At 38.6% G+C, this 15,904-nt stretch overlaps 1 protein-coding gene across 1 annotated transcript; it reads right to left on the reverse strand.

Annotated features, from left to right (window-relative positions):
• Positions 1-3,750: 3,750 nt before the first annotated feature.
• LOC118839762 (60S acidic ribosomal protein P1-like) lies at positions 3,751-4,177 on the reverse strand. The gene has a single exon (XM_036747284.1). The coding sequence runs from the start codon at positions 4,139-4,141 to the stop codon at positions 3,794-3,796; it is 348 nt and encodes a 115-aa protein (XP_036603179.1). The 5' UTR covers positions 4,142-4,177; the 3' UTR covers positions 3,751-3,793.
• Between the last annotated feature and the right edge of the window lie 11,727 nt (positions 4,178-15,904).

The following is a 15,904-nucleotide window of genomic DNA, read 5'->3' on the forward strand; positions in this document are numbered from 1 at the left end:
GACTATATATCTATGTTACATACATTTCTCAATTTCCAGCAAAAGTCAGGCATTCCCTTTTCCAGGGAACTAGCTCTTCTAGAGGTGCAAGAAAAGAAGGTGAGGTGAGGTTGCAGTAGAGGAGGGCATGATGATGGAGAGATAAACTCTACTCTTTTCAAATTATCTCCCAATCCACCATTACATCCCTTGGGCAGCTGAGTGGTATATATTAATAATGCTTGCGATGAAATGTCTTGGTGAAGGAAAAGGGGAGAGACATGGTCTTTCCATCACTTTCGGAAATTAAGGAGGGAAATCATACACACACACACACACACACACACGTACACATGTACGCACATACATACACACATACACACATATATTTTTATACATGTGTGTATGTGTGTATATATATATTATATATATGCAGGGACTACAAATATTACTATATGTGTGTATATAAATATGTATTTAGATACATAAATATGTATTTTATAGCATGGACTTATATCTTTGTTAGATGTTTCATTTCTTCATATGGAATTATATTGTTGAAATATTAAGGAAATCTATACATCCTATGAATATATGATCACTAAAAAGTAACTATTACTTTTGAAGGCTGTAATGGCAAGCAAAGTGGGACTTTTTGTTGTCTTTTGTTTTGGAGTGCTTCTCAGCACTAAGGCAATTAAGTGCCTTTGATTGGTCTTACCTTTGTTTTTGGAAGGCCCACACCCTTTTTGGTAATTAGGTCACAATAGGTATGAAAGCCCTCGGGCCGGAAAAAGGGTATATATACTCTGAGGGTAGCCTTTAAGCTAGAACTCTCAGAACTACAGGAGGAGATGTTTTGCTGGGGGGCTTACTCATGGGAAGAGTGTTATGTGATTTGGCCAGAAGAGACTCTGGGTAGTCATTAAGAAGCTTCCCCAGCTTTGAAAACCCAGATGTTGGTGCTTCTTTCTCTGGGTACTGTGTATGTATTGCTGTGGTCAGACAGTTAGAAGCCCGTATGTTGATTTGTGTTTATTTGCTCTGTTTATATAATTTCTGTTTGTAGTTTTTCCAAAGTTCAAGGTGCTGACTTTTTCCCCTGAACTAAGTGAAGGATATATGTATGTTTAATTAAAGTAAGATTGTTAACCCCTTAAAGTTGCTTTCTTTAGAAAAGCAGATCAAAGAATTTGTGCCAGCAGTCCTCCTGTGTGCTGGTGTTATTGGCCTTAGACAGCCATAGTGGCTGCAAGTAGCATTGTTTTTACAAAGGCAAATCCAGAAAAAAATGATCTCAATAACAACCACCCCTCTTCATTAGTCTTTCATGATACTGGTTTTGTTTTTTTTTTTTTGCCTATGTACAATGTGGGAAAATGAAAAGCATGCTGCTTTTGGAGGGAAAAGATCTGGATATGAGTTTCAGCTATAGCACTTAACAAGATATGTCTCTTTGATTAGAAAATTAACCTCCATGGGTCTTAGTTTCTTCTTCTATAAAATGAACTCAGTGATATTTTAAATATATATCTCATAATATTTTGTAAAGATAAAATGAGATAATGTGTATAAATTCTAGTCAGTGAGCTTTGTATTAAGTACCCACCCTATCAAGTATTGCTAATTATCAATTATCCAAGTCCTTCTCATTTGGAAGACTCAGATCCTTTTTCTTCTGTCTCCATTCCCTCCAGGTCTCACAAATCTCTCATCTCTTTATCACCAGCCAGGTCTTCCCCTCCTTCTTGACCTTCAGCCGTCTTTTCCCATGAGTCTAGTTCAAAGACCAACCTCCCATCTCATTCCTTTATGACACATCTGCTCAAATCTGATGAGATTGATTATTCAGAAAAAATCCATTATCTGGGTTGTTAAATCCTTAGTTGATGCAGATAATCGAAGTGTTATTCTCAATCACATTTTTGTTATCTGACGGTTCACTGGTAAAAGGTTTTTGAGTAAAATCAGGTTGCAAAAAAAGTCAAGGTCTCTACTTTTAAGAGTGCATTCTGGTAGAATTGTTAACACTTCTTGGCGAGGAATAAATATAAAGGCTCTGAAATCAAATAGAATGTTCCTGAATCTTCACCAGCCATTATATTTTGCTTTGTGGTACATTCCTACCTTTGTCAGATATGCTGATTATTTGTAAAATATTTGACAAATCTTCTGAGCAAAGTGAAGTATCCCCATGTTATAGATTTCAAGCATCCTCTGGATTAGGGGAGGATGCTCAGAAATATTGTTTTTTGATGTAGAGAGACACTGGACTTATTCTCTTAATCTATGCAACAATTAGTAGGTCAGTTACATGGGGAATGGCTGGCTACTTGTACTCTAAAATGTTCTAAGGGTACTCTGTGGTGTAGTGGAGTGTTTCTAGTGCTATTGATTCAAACCAACATCTGGTATACTCACTGCAAATATGATCACCAGTGACTAGAACCCCAATATAATTCAACCAATTTATATCTCCTTGATATCACTTATAAATAAATAATATCAATTAGATTTACAAAGGAATACTTGAAAGAAAGATATAGCAAGAATGAAGGTATAGCCACCCCCAAAATGAGGAGTGTCATCTCTCTGCACACCAGCTTGATCCCTAAAGGTGGTAGACTGAGACAAAGTGATTATTACAGAGCATTTCAACCACTAGGTTGGTTATATAGTGAATGGAAGTGTCACTCCCTTGTTTTCGGGACATGGTATCTTGAGTGCTGATTGATCCACAGGGTTGATCCACTGCTGGGATGAGTCAATAATGTCGCTCCTCAGGACTGGGTCCTTCCTGGTTTGGGCTGGGGGCATATGGTCATTCATCTGACCTTTCTTAGCTCAGAAGCCACATCCTTGTCAATCACATCTTAGTTCTCATTCACATGGGAGCAGGAATAAACAAATGCTAAAAGGCAAAGAAATAGATGTACCATGTCTTCATTGCCACAAGTTGATCTGGGTGGGGAGTGGGAACTGATACTACTTAAACTCCCCACCTAGAGGCTCACAGCAATTCTTTCCTTCATTAATACCAGATGAAATCTCTCTCCCCCCCCCCCATTTGAGTCTATTCTCCCTCAATTCCGTTTCATTAGCAAATGAAAAGGCTTTTCTTCACTACACAGGAAACATAGAGGAAGCAATCAGAGAATATCCTGCACATGCTCTGAATATGAGGTGGATCCCTTCCATTATGGTTCATCATGTATTTCCAGAAAAAGTTTCACCAAGTTCCCCATATGGGTTAGTAGCAGGCAAAGCACACTGAATATGCTTTGAGGCTTGGACCCCCATTGACCTGTTCCCTGTTGCCTTGATATAGGAGGCTGAGATAACAGAAGGAAATGACTCAGACTTGCACTATCAAAATTGTCCACTCTGTTTTCTGTAGAGCCAAAAAGAATTCTGTTAATAATATCAGAATAATATCTCTCTGTGTCATATTAATCCAATTTGAATTTTTTAATGTCTTTAATAAACACAACAGGATTATTAATGCTGAAAGAGGTCCTGCCATTGGGCTGTCACATAGTCTATATCATAGTTAAGTCAGAAGCATATGAATGAACTTGGTCCAGAAGTCATAGGATTTTAGACTCCCTTTTCTTTCACTAGTTATTATAGAAAAGATAAGACAATTTATTAATAAGTTGGTAGAAAGTTTACAAATAGTAAAAATATGTATTTCTAAAAAAGAAAACTATTAAATTTTAGAGCTAGAAAGGAATATGGAGACTTTTTTAGTCTAACTCTCTCATTTTTTTTTTTAGTTGAGTCAAGCTTTTTATTTAATGTTACAAAAAATTATCTAGTCAAACAGACCAAAGCCCATGTCATCATCGGACTCCTCGGATTCTTCCTTTTTTGTTTCCTCTTTCTTCTTCTCCTCAGCTGGGGCAGCTGTGCTAGCAGGAGCAGCCCCTCCAGCAGGGGCGGCACCACCAGCTTCTGGGGCAGGTCCACCAACTCCTACATTGCAGATGAGGCTTGCAATGTTTACATTGGACAGGGCCTTTGCAAATAATCCAGGCCATAATGGTTCAACATTTACACGGGCTGCTTTAATGAGGGCATTGATTTTATCCTCCGTGACCGTAACCTCATCGTCGTGAAGGATGAGGGCAGAGTAGATGCAAGCGAGCTTGGAGACGGCCATTTCAGCGGATGGACGAGGAGACTTGTTTGTAGTGGTGCTAGTAGCCGGCTGACGTGAGGGGTCACCCCAACGCGGCCTTAGCTTCCGAAGAAGAACCAAGCGCCTTACAGACAACTGAAGAGCACTCTCTCGTTTTATAACTGAAAAAAATTGAGGCCCAAAGAAAAGAAGGAAATTGCCCAAACTAGTTATAATTGGGGAGGTCAGCACAAAAGAATTAAAGGATATGGGTTTAAACCCCACTTCTGCTGATTTCTACTTGTGTCACCTTGTGCAAGTCATTTAAGCTCATTTATAAAACAGGGGGGTTAGTTTAGATGGCTTCTAATGTCCCTGTTAGCTCTAGATCAATGATTCTGTTTAATGGGAGAACCAAGACTCCTAGGTCTCCTAACTCTCACTTCAACATTCTTTGCCTTATGCAACACTGATACAGAGGGAGGTAAAGATGCCAAGAAAAAACAAGAGTACTGGGGAAAATATTTGTTGAGTCTTATATGCAGAACACTTGTCCTTAAGGCTTTAGGGAGGCCAACAGAACTCTGATATTATATATGTGGGTGTACGGAGGGACAGATCAAAATTCCTATATACTTTCACATCCTTTGCATTTCTTCATATTCTTTCAAAATAGGGCCATTCCCAATATATTGGAGATCTTCCTCTAGGATTTATTTTTAATTTTTAGTTTTTACATTTCATGTGTAGCACACCCTCTGGACTTTACCAAATCTCACTTGCACTGGTAGTTTGAGTCCCCAGAGGGCTGCTGCCCTCACCAGATACATGTGTAAGATTTATGAATCTTAGTTCTCTGTTTTTGTATCACATCTGCTTATTTGGCTGAAAGTTCCATGACAGTAAATTCTAATCCTCAGGTCTAATGCAAACCTCTTTATATAGTAGGCAATTAAGGCATGAGGGAGGGAGGGAAAGAGTGAAAGGAGGGAAGAATGGAGTGAAACAAGGAGGGTGGGAGGGATAAAGAGAAGAAAGGGGAGGATGGAAGGAAAGGAGGAAAGAAAGAAAGGAAGAAGGAATGAAGGAAGGAAGGAAAGGGGAGGGGGGGGAGAGAGAGAGAGAGAGAGAGAGAGAGAGAGAGAGAGAGAGAGAGAGGAGGAAGAGAGGGAAGAGAGGAAGGAAGGGAGACTGAGAAAGAGAAAGGGAGGGGAAGAAGGAACAGTGTGTATACCATGTAGACACGAACCAAAATGTAAAATACGGCCCTCTATAAGCAGCTGAGAAAATCTCCCATTATTCCTTATGTCATATTAAATTTGAAACTTTGTAATTAACTCAACAAAGGAGTTTTGCAACATCCAGGTGCTTCCAATGTAAACAGTATGTTTTTGTGATAAACAGTCTTGCCCTGTGAAAAAAGAAATAACAGCTATGATCAGGTAGCAAACCAAATCCTGAGGTGAGCACCTGGGAACCATAAGGCATGAAACCAGACAGGCAAAAAATAAATAAATAAAGTTGCTGACTCTCCTACCAAAGTCTTGAGGCCTGTTTACACCCATTGAGACAATGTTGACAATACACAGAGATGACTGTCATCCTGAAGAGTCAGTTCTCAAACCTAAGCAGTTCCTAAGAAAAGATGTCTGTATATACTTGGGTAGGTGGTAAGTGGGGATTGTCTGAAGGTATCCTAGCTTCTCTGACTCAGACACAAGCTAGTTCAGGAGTTAGCATCTCATGTGACTACTAGCTGATAACAGTATGTACTTCTGTCTAAGTCTGAGTTGTGGGGGGAAACTCAGGGCCTTTCTGGTAGGTTTTGTTGTTATTTTTGGGTCATTTTCCAATCATGAACGACTCTTTTTGATCCCATTTGGGGTTTCTGGTACTTTTACTGTTTTCCAAATGCAATCTTACATTCATTTGGTAGTAGCCATAATAAATTACAACTCTTCAACAAGCCAGCAGTGAACACCACTCTACAATAATGATTTTGCTACTGTGTTCATTAGAATTTAGTTGGTCCAATGTGAATTGCACTCACTCTACTGAGTGACAATTTCAACAATTAAGGAAAAATATGGGTTCCATGAGCCCCTCTTAGTAATTCAAAAGATCCTATTGAATTGTTTTCTTATTTTCAAATGCTGCTGTGAGGGACTACCTCCTTAATATCTGCCCACTCTCTTGGTGTGTATGGTGGGGTTCTGTGTATGCACGTGTGCTTAGCAGAATGTCTTGAACACAGAAAGTCCTTAATAAATGCTTATTGACTTGTATCCTCTGGAAAATTTTGAAGAGTGGATACTGAGTATAACAAGAAAAATAGGAAAGCACATTCTAAACAGTTTATAATTCTATTTTAAAGAGCTGTCTTTTGTCATCATGAGTAAGCTTATATTTTGATGACAATTATCATTATGTAATATATAGACTGATGTGCTATATATTGATTGAGTCTGGGTCCCTTCTGCAAAACCAAGGTTATGTATAATTCATGAATGCCTGTGAAAATTCAAATATGTAATAATAACCTGGCAGGTATCAATCACCGTAATGGAAGCTTAGTACAAACAATCAGTTGACAAAATAAGTACAATAAGACATCCATATATTTGCTAATCATCCTTCCTTTCCAGGTAATTATGGAAAGAACAGTGGATTTGAAGTCAGAGGACATGGGTTTGAATCCTATTTCTGATACTACTAGTTGGACCTTACTTTCTTCATGTGTACAATGAAAAATTTTAGTCTATATAATCTCCAAGCTCCTTTTAGAGTCTAAAATCCAATGGTCCTAAGATCATTCTGGTTCTATTCTCTGGATTGAGATATTTCCAGATATACATATTCACCTTTCATATAAGATCAAAATATCATAAACTACAATGCTTTTGTAATTGAGATATATGGAGTTTTCAGGGAGAACTAGCACCTCTGGTGAGAGGGCTTGCCAAACCCTTTTCAGGACTACTCACCTACCTTTGGTGTCTACCTATCATCTAATTCTTACCTGTGGCTCCAAAAAACTGTAGTATTCTTAATAGCCTCACCCTGGTAAAACCATCTTGGCAGATGGGCCAAACAAGTTTGAGGGTGACCAGCAGGCTTCAAAGCCATTAACAAGGTAGGGGGATGCCTGCCCCGAACATGTGAAGACTTGTTCCAGCACAAAGGACAGATGAGAACAATTTATTCCAACATGAAGACTGCTAAAGCAGGCACTGTGGAGCCCTTGGAGCTTGGTCAGATATTGAAGATGCCAAGGTCATCTACAGCATTCCAGTCCATTGCCAATCATCTTGACTTTTGTCCTGCCACTGAACTTTGATGACTCTGGAAGGGAAAGTGAGGCTGATGACTTTATGCAGCTCTGCTTCACATAAAGCCAATTAACGTGCAACTCACAACATCACCCTCTTATGTCATTGGTTCTTTTTGAAAATGAAAGATGAACAACAATTGGGTTCAATCCATGATGGAACTTCTACCAGTCAATGGGACCAAGAAACTCAACTGAACTGCAGGGATATGAGAAGTGTTTGGAGGAAAACACTGAAATAGTAGATCTGACCAGGCAGTTTTTGACATCATGAAGGCAGGAAGTAATAGCTGTGGGATAGCTATGGAAACTGAGCTTCGAAAGTCCAATCTTGGAAACTAACTACGATGACTAACAGCAAGACTGTTTTGGTTTTGACACTGACTTAGCAAACTTACTTTTTGGTAGTATATAATCTCCTTATCTGTAGTCTTAATTCTAGAACCAAGGACAAATATTACAATCCCAGCTTCTAAGGATGCAGGAAGAGTGAAACGAGTAGGATAGAGATCCTTCTTAGGTCCTTAGTTCCGACTTTATGATTCAGGGCTTTGCAGTTTAAAGTGTTTTCCTCATAACAATTTTACTAGATGTGTAGTGTAAGTATTATTCAATGCATAGTTAAGGACAGAGAGGCTTATAGAGTTTAAAAAAACTTACCTGAGGGCACACAACAAGATTAAGTAGCCAAGATGTGATTCATAGTCTCACAGGTTTTAAAATCATCTCACCCAATTTCCTTATTTGTAGTTGAGGAAACTGAGGCCCAGAGAAGTTAAGTAGTGTTCCCAGGGTAATAGGCTAAGATCTGAAACAATGTCTGACTGACAACAACGAACAACAACAATTATAGCTAGCATTTATATAGACTTTTAGATTTGCAAAGGGTATCACATGTATTATCTTATGTGCTTATCACAATTATCCTTTAAGCAGTTGTCATTATCCCTGTAATACAGATGAAGAAATGGAGGCTTCGAGAGGATTATTAACTTGCCCCAAATCACAAGCTAGTAAATGTCTAAAACAGGATCTGAATTCAGGTCTTTCTGATTCTAAATCCACCACTCTACCTGCTATGCAGACTATCTGCCTAAATTAAGAGCTCTTTTCCCTTTATCATCCTGTCTTTCACTAATAACTTCTATTTTGGCCTTGTTGCTTCTCCCTCATCTTGGTTCTTCCTCATGTATGGACTTTGGTCCCCTGTCCCACTGACACCCCCTTTGGAGCCTCCATTCTCAGATAACATCTCATCTGATTAAGAAACAAATCTTCTTACCTTGTTTTGAAGCATGTTCTTGCTCAGATATTTTCTTTAAGGTTTTAACACCTCCATATCAGCTTTTTGTTTCTTAGAAGTCTACCATTCTTGTGCCAAAGGCCTTCCTGGGCTGAAAGCATAAAAGTGAGAAGCTAGCTTAGGAGATTAGCTTGAAGAAACCATATGAGATAACCAATTAGTGGGCTTATCCAAATATGGCAGTCTTTGATCTATTCACCATAGAGTTTCAATAAACAAAAATGACCTGCCTTTTTTCTAAAATGTCAGAAAAGGAAGAAAAGTACAAAGAGACCCTTTGTGCTTCACAGTTTGTGTTGTTTTTGTTTTTTTGATTTGTTTTTTTCTTTAAGACTTTTCTAAATTTTTATTAGGGGATTAATAAACTCATTTGGCAGGTGGAAACAAAATTAAAGCACTGTGGCATCCCAAAGTAAAATTTTTTATTAACTGTAATTTTGCCCACAGGTGAAGCAATAGACAAGTGATTCCAGCTTCCCTGCTGTTTAATTTAATCAAAGAATTTGGGAGTCCTTTAACAAGTTCTTTTAGAAAAGGACAAAGATTAGTTTCTGCTATTACTGGGTTACGTAGTATAAAAGAGGCCTTAACATTGAAGTTCAGTAGAAAGCCTGTGATTACCAGCATACAGAAGCGATAGCATACAAACCAGCAATGTACTTAGAGTGTTTTGCCTGATACTCAGAGGTTCAGTTTCATTAACGTTCATAGATCTTACAACTTTGCCAAAACTGTCACAGGGAAGTTACATAGACAGGAAGCCTCAACAGATAATGAACAATAAAGGAATTTGACCTGACCTCTGTTTTCCAATGGTAGGAAGCTAAAAGTAAAAACATGTATAACCAGCAGAGCAAATGTTACTCAAAGGGCCAAGGAAACCTGAGGCTAATATTAAGTAAAATTATAGATACCCTGGAGTGGGATGTATATATGGGGGTAGAGGGAGGTGGGGGGAAATTCTTATATTCCCTTCTACCATAGCTCCATTTCTATCTTTTTGTATGCGTATTGATAACTGTGTATAAAACATAGCTTGATGAAATCATGGTCTAAAAAAATCCTGGAACTGATATACCTACATACATACATACATACATACACATATATATAACTCACATATATGTATATATATATATAAACATATACATATAGACATATGTGTATGTGTGTATATATATATATATAATTTTTTAAAGATTCCATACATTATAATTCATTTCCTCTGAAAGAAGCCCCATAGTGAGAGTGGGGTGGAAAGAATCAATATTAAGTTTATTTACTGCCATATTGGAATGACCATTGCTGTTAGAGAAGGTAAAGGGACAAAGTTACTGCCAGAGCAGTAGCTAGAAATTCTGGTGCCTTGGACAGGAAACATGAATCCCTCAAATCAATTTTGTAAGAGAATTTCACTTGAAAGTTGAGTAGGGGTGGAGGGGAGGAGAAAACTCTGACTTTAATGCCTTATGTCCCAAGTAGAAACTCTAAGCTGCCACTCAATTATGTTGAAACAGAGATGCTAGGATTCTATCCTATAAGGTAAGGAAGTGGGAGTGGGAGAGAGAGGAGACATAGCTGAGGATGGGCAAAAGTAGCTGGCATTGAGTGTGTCCAAGGGAATTTGGGGATAGCTAACTGATAGTTTCCTATTTTATTTAATTATTCTTGCTAACTAGATCCTAAGTCCATTTCTTTTTACTTGATTAAGGAATACAGATATGATTTGTACCCTCTAAGTTTCAATGCCTTGGGACAAATTCCTGATTGCTCTGCACAGTATATGACTCTGATTGCTTCTGTCCACAACTATGCATGAATGTGGTGCTTCATTTATATAGCCCCAGCAGGGTGGCACAACATAAGCTAGTTTTTTCAACACTAGAAGAACCACAGATTGATATCTTCTTTGCTATTTTGGAAGGTAAGCTTCTACTTAAAGTCTTGATTCCAAGGAAGAATAGAGGGATGGGGTTGGGGGAAAACAATCTCCCTACCTTACTCCATGCCTAACTACTTGACTTCAAGGAAACTCAAAGGAAGTACATAAACTAATGTTATAGAGAAGAAATTCTAGGTTTACTGCTTTCTATTTTCTTCACTGCCATACAAAGCCTTAGCCTTCTTTATTTTTAACAAATAGCAAAGGTTTTTAGGGGAAAGTCCTTCAGTGGAAGAATCACTATGTATCATATCCAAATCTCAAAGAGATATACTTTCAGCACTCTCAGCTTTTCTGGTTTTCCATGAAAAGCTACTAGACCAGAGGTTTTTACCCTGAGGTCTTTAACTCCCAAGTGCTTCATGGAGAAATTTCATGGATTCCATGAATGTGGATGGGGAAAAAATACATCTTAATTTTCATTAAGCTTTGGTTTCCTTTTCAATCCTATGTATTCCATACATGCATTTAAAAACATTATCCTGAAAAGAAATAAATGCTTGATCACACTGCCCAAAGGGACATGCATAACACACATACAGAGAAAAGTTATGCATCCCTCTCCTAGATATAAGAATGCCAAGCGATGAAAGTAGAGGCGGGAAATTAAAAGCAGGTGTCTAAACAGGTTCATCTCATTATACCACAGTCATATATTTTAGAAGTAGTCAAAACATTGTTCCCAGGAAAAAAAAATCATCTCCATTTCTTCTGTGTCTGTGAATACATTGGAAATTATCTTTACCTTCCCCTCTTCTCTTCCTTTTCCTCTTCTCACCCATGTAGCTGTTACTATACTAATGTCTGATATTAATGTGTGATCACTGAGGCAAAAATGTACAAAGCAGTCACTTAAAAGCACGGCAGTTTGCTTTAGAGTATCTGTGTGATGTACCTCAGTGTGGTGATTAAGTACTCTTGGATGTGAACATTACTATGATCAGTGTTCTTGATACTGCCCATTAAGAACAGCATAATCATGGAAAATCATAGGGAAGGAGTCTTTTGTTATCTTGCCACAAATCTGATGGGAAGGACAGGACTAGTCTAGTCTGGTAGTTTCTCCGCCTTGTATTGAAACATCTGAAAGAGAATGAGGAAAGAAAGATTTCCTTCACTTTCTCTCTGTAGGATCTGTTGGAGAGAAATGGACAGAGATTAGAACTTCTTGGTTTGGGGAGTTAGGGTTTTGATTTAAAATCCTTTCTTCATATCAGATGAATGGGGCTTTATTGAGGCCAAAGGGAGCTACTGGGCTTTGTGAATCAGCCTGAGATACTGAGGTGCTGTGTCACATTTTGTAACCTACCCATGCAAATTAGCTAAAGCCCATAGATCTGGGGAAGAGAGAGAGAGAGAGAGAGAGAGAGAGAGAGAGAGAGACAGAGACAGAGACAGAGACAGAGACAGAGAGACAGAGAGACTGAACAAAATCTCAGTCCAAATGGCTAAAAACTTCATCATCATCAAGAATGAAACAGTATCAATGCTATAGGTACTCACCTCAACCCAGGTTATAAAAGGACCTCAAATGTCATATATTTACAAAGTAGTCATGAACAGTGCATGCTGGTAGAAAACCACTTAAACTCAATCTGTTTTCAGGTCCTAGTTGGTTACTAATTTATCATAAAAAGGAAGAGCAGCAAAAACAGCCAGCCAAAATTGGCATTCATTGCTGTATTGGCCAGTTTCCTGTTGCTGGAGAAATACCCTTTAAAAAATGTTTTGTAAACTCATCGGTTTTCTAAATTAGTAAGAAGAGCTGAAAAGTTTCTCTTCTCTGTGCAATGAGATTGCAGTTAAATGCAGGAGTAACTGAGTTTCTCTATTTCATAAAGCAACAAAATATAAGCAGGGCCTGGAGTTAGGAAGATCTGAGTTCAAATTTGGTCTCAGTCATTTACTAGCTATGTGAACTTGAGCAAGTCACTTAACCTCTATTTGTCTCAGTGTCCTATCTGAAAAATGGGGGTAATACTAGCACCTAAACCTCAGAGTTGTGAGGATCAATGAGATAATATTTAATATTTATAAAAAGCCTGGCGCAGTGCCTGCAATAGGGCAGGCTCTTGGAAAATGTGTATTCACTTAGTGTGTATAAGGTCTGCATTTCCTGTTCCCTGTCAGCTTCTCCATGCACTCATACCCACATATTCAGGAGCCCTGATCACTAGCCTTTCATTTTAATCATACAATCATTCTATCCTCTTTCCTCATTACATATAGATAGGTTAGAATGCACTTTCCTTGGCTTTCAGGAATCATTTGGCTACTTTGGATCTCATCGTAATTTCCAAAAGTCATTTTCTGTTGGTTCTGATGTGTTCAGCTCTTACTTAAAAAGTTTTAGGGAACTCATAAGGATTAGAATGAAAGTGATTGGCATGACTAGTTTTCCCAGTACCTCCCACCCACCCAAATAAAATAAAATACTATTTCCCCTTTGTCTGGATAGTATTTGGCTATAGAGGGAGATGAAGACAGGCTGCAGAAACACCTTGACAGTGTCTTTAATGACCCCACTGATCTGCTTGATCCATTAATATCCCAGCATTAATGGAACTTTTGCCTCTAATTGGGAGAGCTCTTTGTATATGAATCTGGTCAAAAGGGTCATTTGAGTTTAATGGTTTTAAGATTGGATTAGGTGATTTCAACTGTATTTTATAATGAGCAGCTACACATATCATCAAACCCAGATTTAAGAGTGAAAGACAGACAGACAGGATGATGTGTAACTACATGCTCTCACACTGTCTGCAAAGCTCCTAGGGGAAACAAATCTTAGATAAAAGGTGCTGCCTAAATCCTCTACAGGAGTTAGTTATAATTATCCTGTTTGTTTAGGAATGAATTAATTGAATGGCTTGTGTATTGAACCACCCACAACAAAAAAGGCAGTCTTGTGTCTTGCTAATTGGATCACCTGCTGAATTGGGAGCACCTGTCCAATTGTGGGGGCTTAAAGGTGAGGAAAAAAAAAAAAAAACTTGAGGACTTGACATGGTGCCACCACCCTGGTGTCATATTTCACTGAAGACAAGACCTGAAAATGTCTTTCAGTGAATATGACAGATGAATTTGCCTGAAGCAGTTATCAAGTGGAATTCAGAACGCTTGTCAGAAGCTAGACACTTTTTTTTTTAAGGATGGGATCACCAGAGTTAAAAAAAAAAGTAGAAAAAACTATACTGATCATTTTTATCCAGAGGCTCTAAAGATAAATGCTGCCACAATTGATCTAGTTTAGATGGAAAATCACAAGTACCTAAACTTTGGGTTATCCCTGCACTCTACTGAGCTATAGTTTGCTTCTTTGGGGTCATGGATGAAAAGCAAATTAAGGATCTGTGCTCATAAAAAATAAATTCCATATTTTTAGTGTCCTTGTCATGGTTTAGCCTGACAACAACCTTGTTCTGGGCTCATGCTTCTTCGCAATGTCATGGAAAGGTCCCTGAACCGAGAGAGCAGGTTAACAGAAACAGAAAATTATTCAGGAGCAGAGAGGTTTAAAAAATACTGTGGCTGGTGTCATGGATTTTAAAGCATCAATCCATTTGCCCTACTGATTCTACCTTCTTATCTGCAGAGATTGAAGCCTTAGCTGGAGGATTTCAGATAGAATTAACCTTCTGGTACTTGGGTAAGCCATTTGGGGGACCTTTTTTTCTTATAGGTGACAGTGTGTGGGAAAGGATTTTCTATTGTTATCTTCCCCTGTTTGAACCATATCAAGGTAGAAACCATGTTTCTCCAGAATTTTCAGGAGAGAGTCTGGGTGTGTTTTTAAAACAGCTTGGAAGAAGATGGGGGTAGGGAGAGGAATAAGGGTGGGGTTAGAAGTTGATTAGAAACCTTGTGTGTGTTCTATTCTCAGCAACAGGTTTTACAAGTCTTGACATTAATAATGAGCATGTTCTCCAAAGGATGGCTAGGTCGCTAGGTGGATAAAGCAAACAATTTAAAATAAAACTTATAAACAACAAAAAACCCTACCAAAATCCCCCACCCCCTTGGTACTCACAGGTGCAGATTATGAGTAATCTGGAAAGCTCCCAGGAAATCATGTAAGAACAGACCTAGAAGACCACACCTGTTGAATAAGAATACTGGTTTCTAAGCCACCTCTCCTAAATGGTCTTAAATACCATGATTACTTTTCTGTTATTTCTCCAGAGGCTTAACTAGGGTGAGATAACTGGAGCTTTGCCCAAAGATGAAGAAAGTTAGAAGATTCTCATAGCAGTGTCCCAGGGCATATTTCCTTCCCCTCCTCCCTACAGGGTCTCCCCAATTGTCCCTACCATTGACAATAATAGGTGCACTAAACTGGGTTACTCTTTCTACAGACTGTATCCCTGACTCATGGACTCTTCAGTCACCTCCACCTCCAGCAGGACCCAGTCCTTGAGCAGTATACACACTTTATGTTATCATGGGATATGCTTCTTCATTGTCCCTCTTCCCCCACTAAACGATCCACCACAGGCAAAATCCTGTGGGGACATGTGGCCTTTTAGGTCCTTGGGTGCAGTTTTTTGACTCAGTCCAAGTTTTACAGAACAAATCCTTTCATTAAGGGGATTTGTTCTGTGAAGTTTGGATTCAATCAAAGGGCTGATCTTGAAGACCTAGAGGGCCACCTGTGGCCTCGAGGCTGCAGGTTCCCACCCCTGAAAACCCTTAATTCACCCCTAGTACCAGTTGCAAAATTTTCTAGACTGTGTTTACCTCAAACTAATAATATTTGCATAGAAAATAATACACAAGAAATAACTCTGAGAGAGTCTGTGCAAAGTTTCCCTATTACCTACTATATTAAGTATAAAATCTTTAGTCTGGTAATTAAGGGCCACCATAATCTGGACTCACCTGATCTCAGAATGTTATCACTTATTACTCTATGTATCTAAATAATGGCTGGTCTTTTTTTAACTTTGTTCATGCTATATCCTCTTCTGATAATTATCTTCATTTTCTCTTTTTGGTTGTCAAAATCCTATCCCTCTTTAGGATTCATCTCGTAGCTTTCTTGAACACCCCTACTGGATTTCGTCTCTCCTTGAAAGGAGGGACCCCATATAACACTTTGTTTGGACATTTCCTATGGCCCTTGTATTCTGTCTTGATTTATAATTATTTTTGTACTTGTGCTATCTATCCTACTATTGTCAGTAGAGTGGGAGAAAGAAACACACGTGGGTCAGAGATGGGAATGTGAGTAGG

The sequence above is a fragment of the Trichosurus vulpecula genome, chromosome 2, assembly GCF_011100635.1.
Source record: "Trichosurus vulpecula isolate mTriVul1 chromosome 2, mTriVul1.pri, whole genome shotgun sequence".
NCBI classification, from domain to species: Eukaryota; Metazoa; Chordata; class Mammalia; order Diprotodontia; family Phalangeridae; genus Trichosurus; species Trichosurus vulpecula.

Excerpts from the sequence above, each read along its gene's own strand:
- LOC118839762 (XM_036747284.1), bottom strand. The coding sequence starts at position 4,141 with ATGGCCGTCTCCAAGCTCGCTTGCATCTACTCTGCCCTCATCCTTCAC.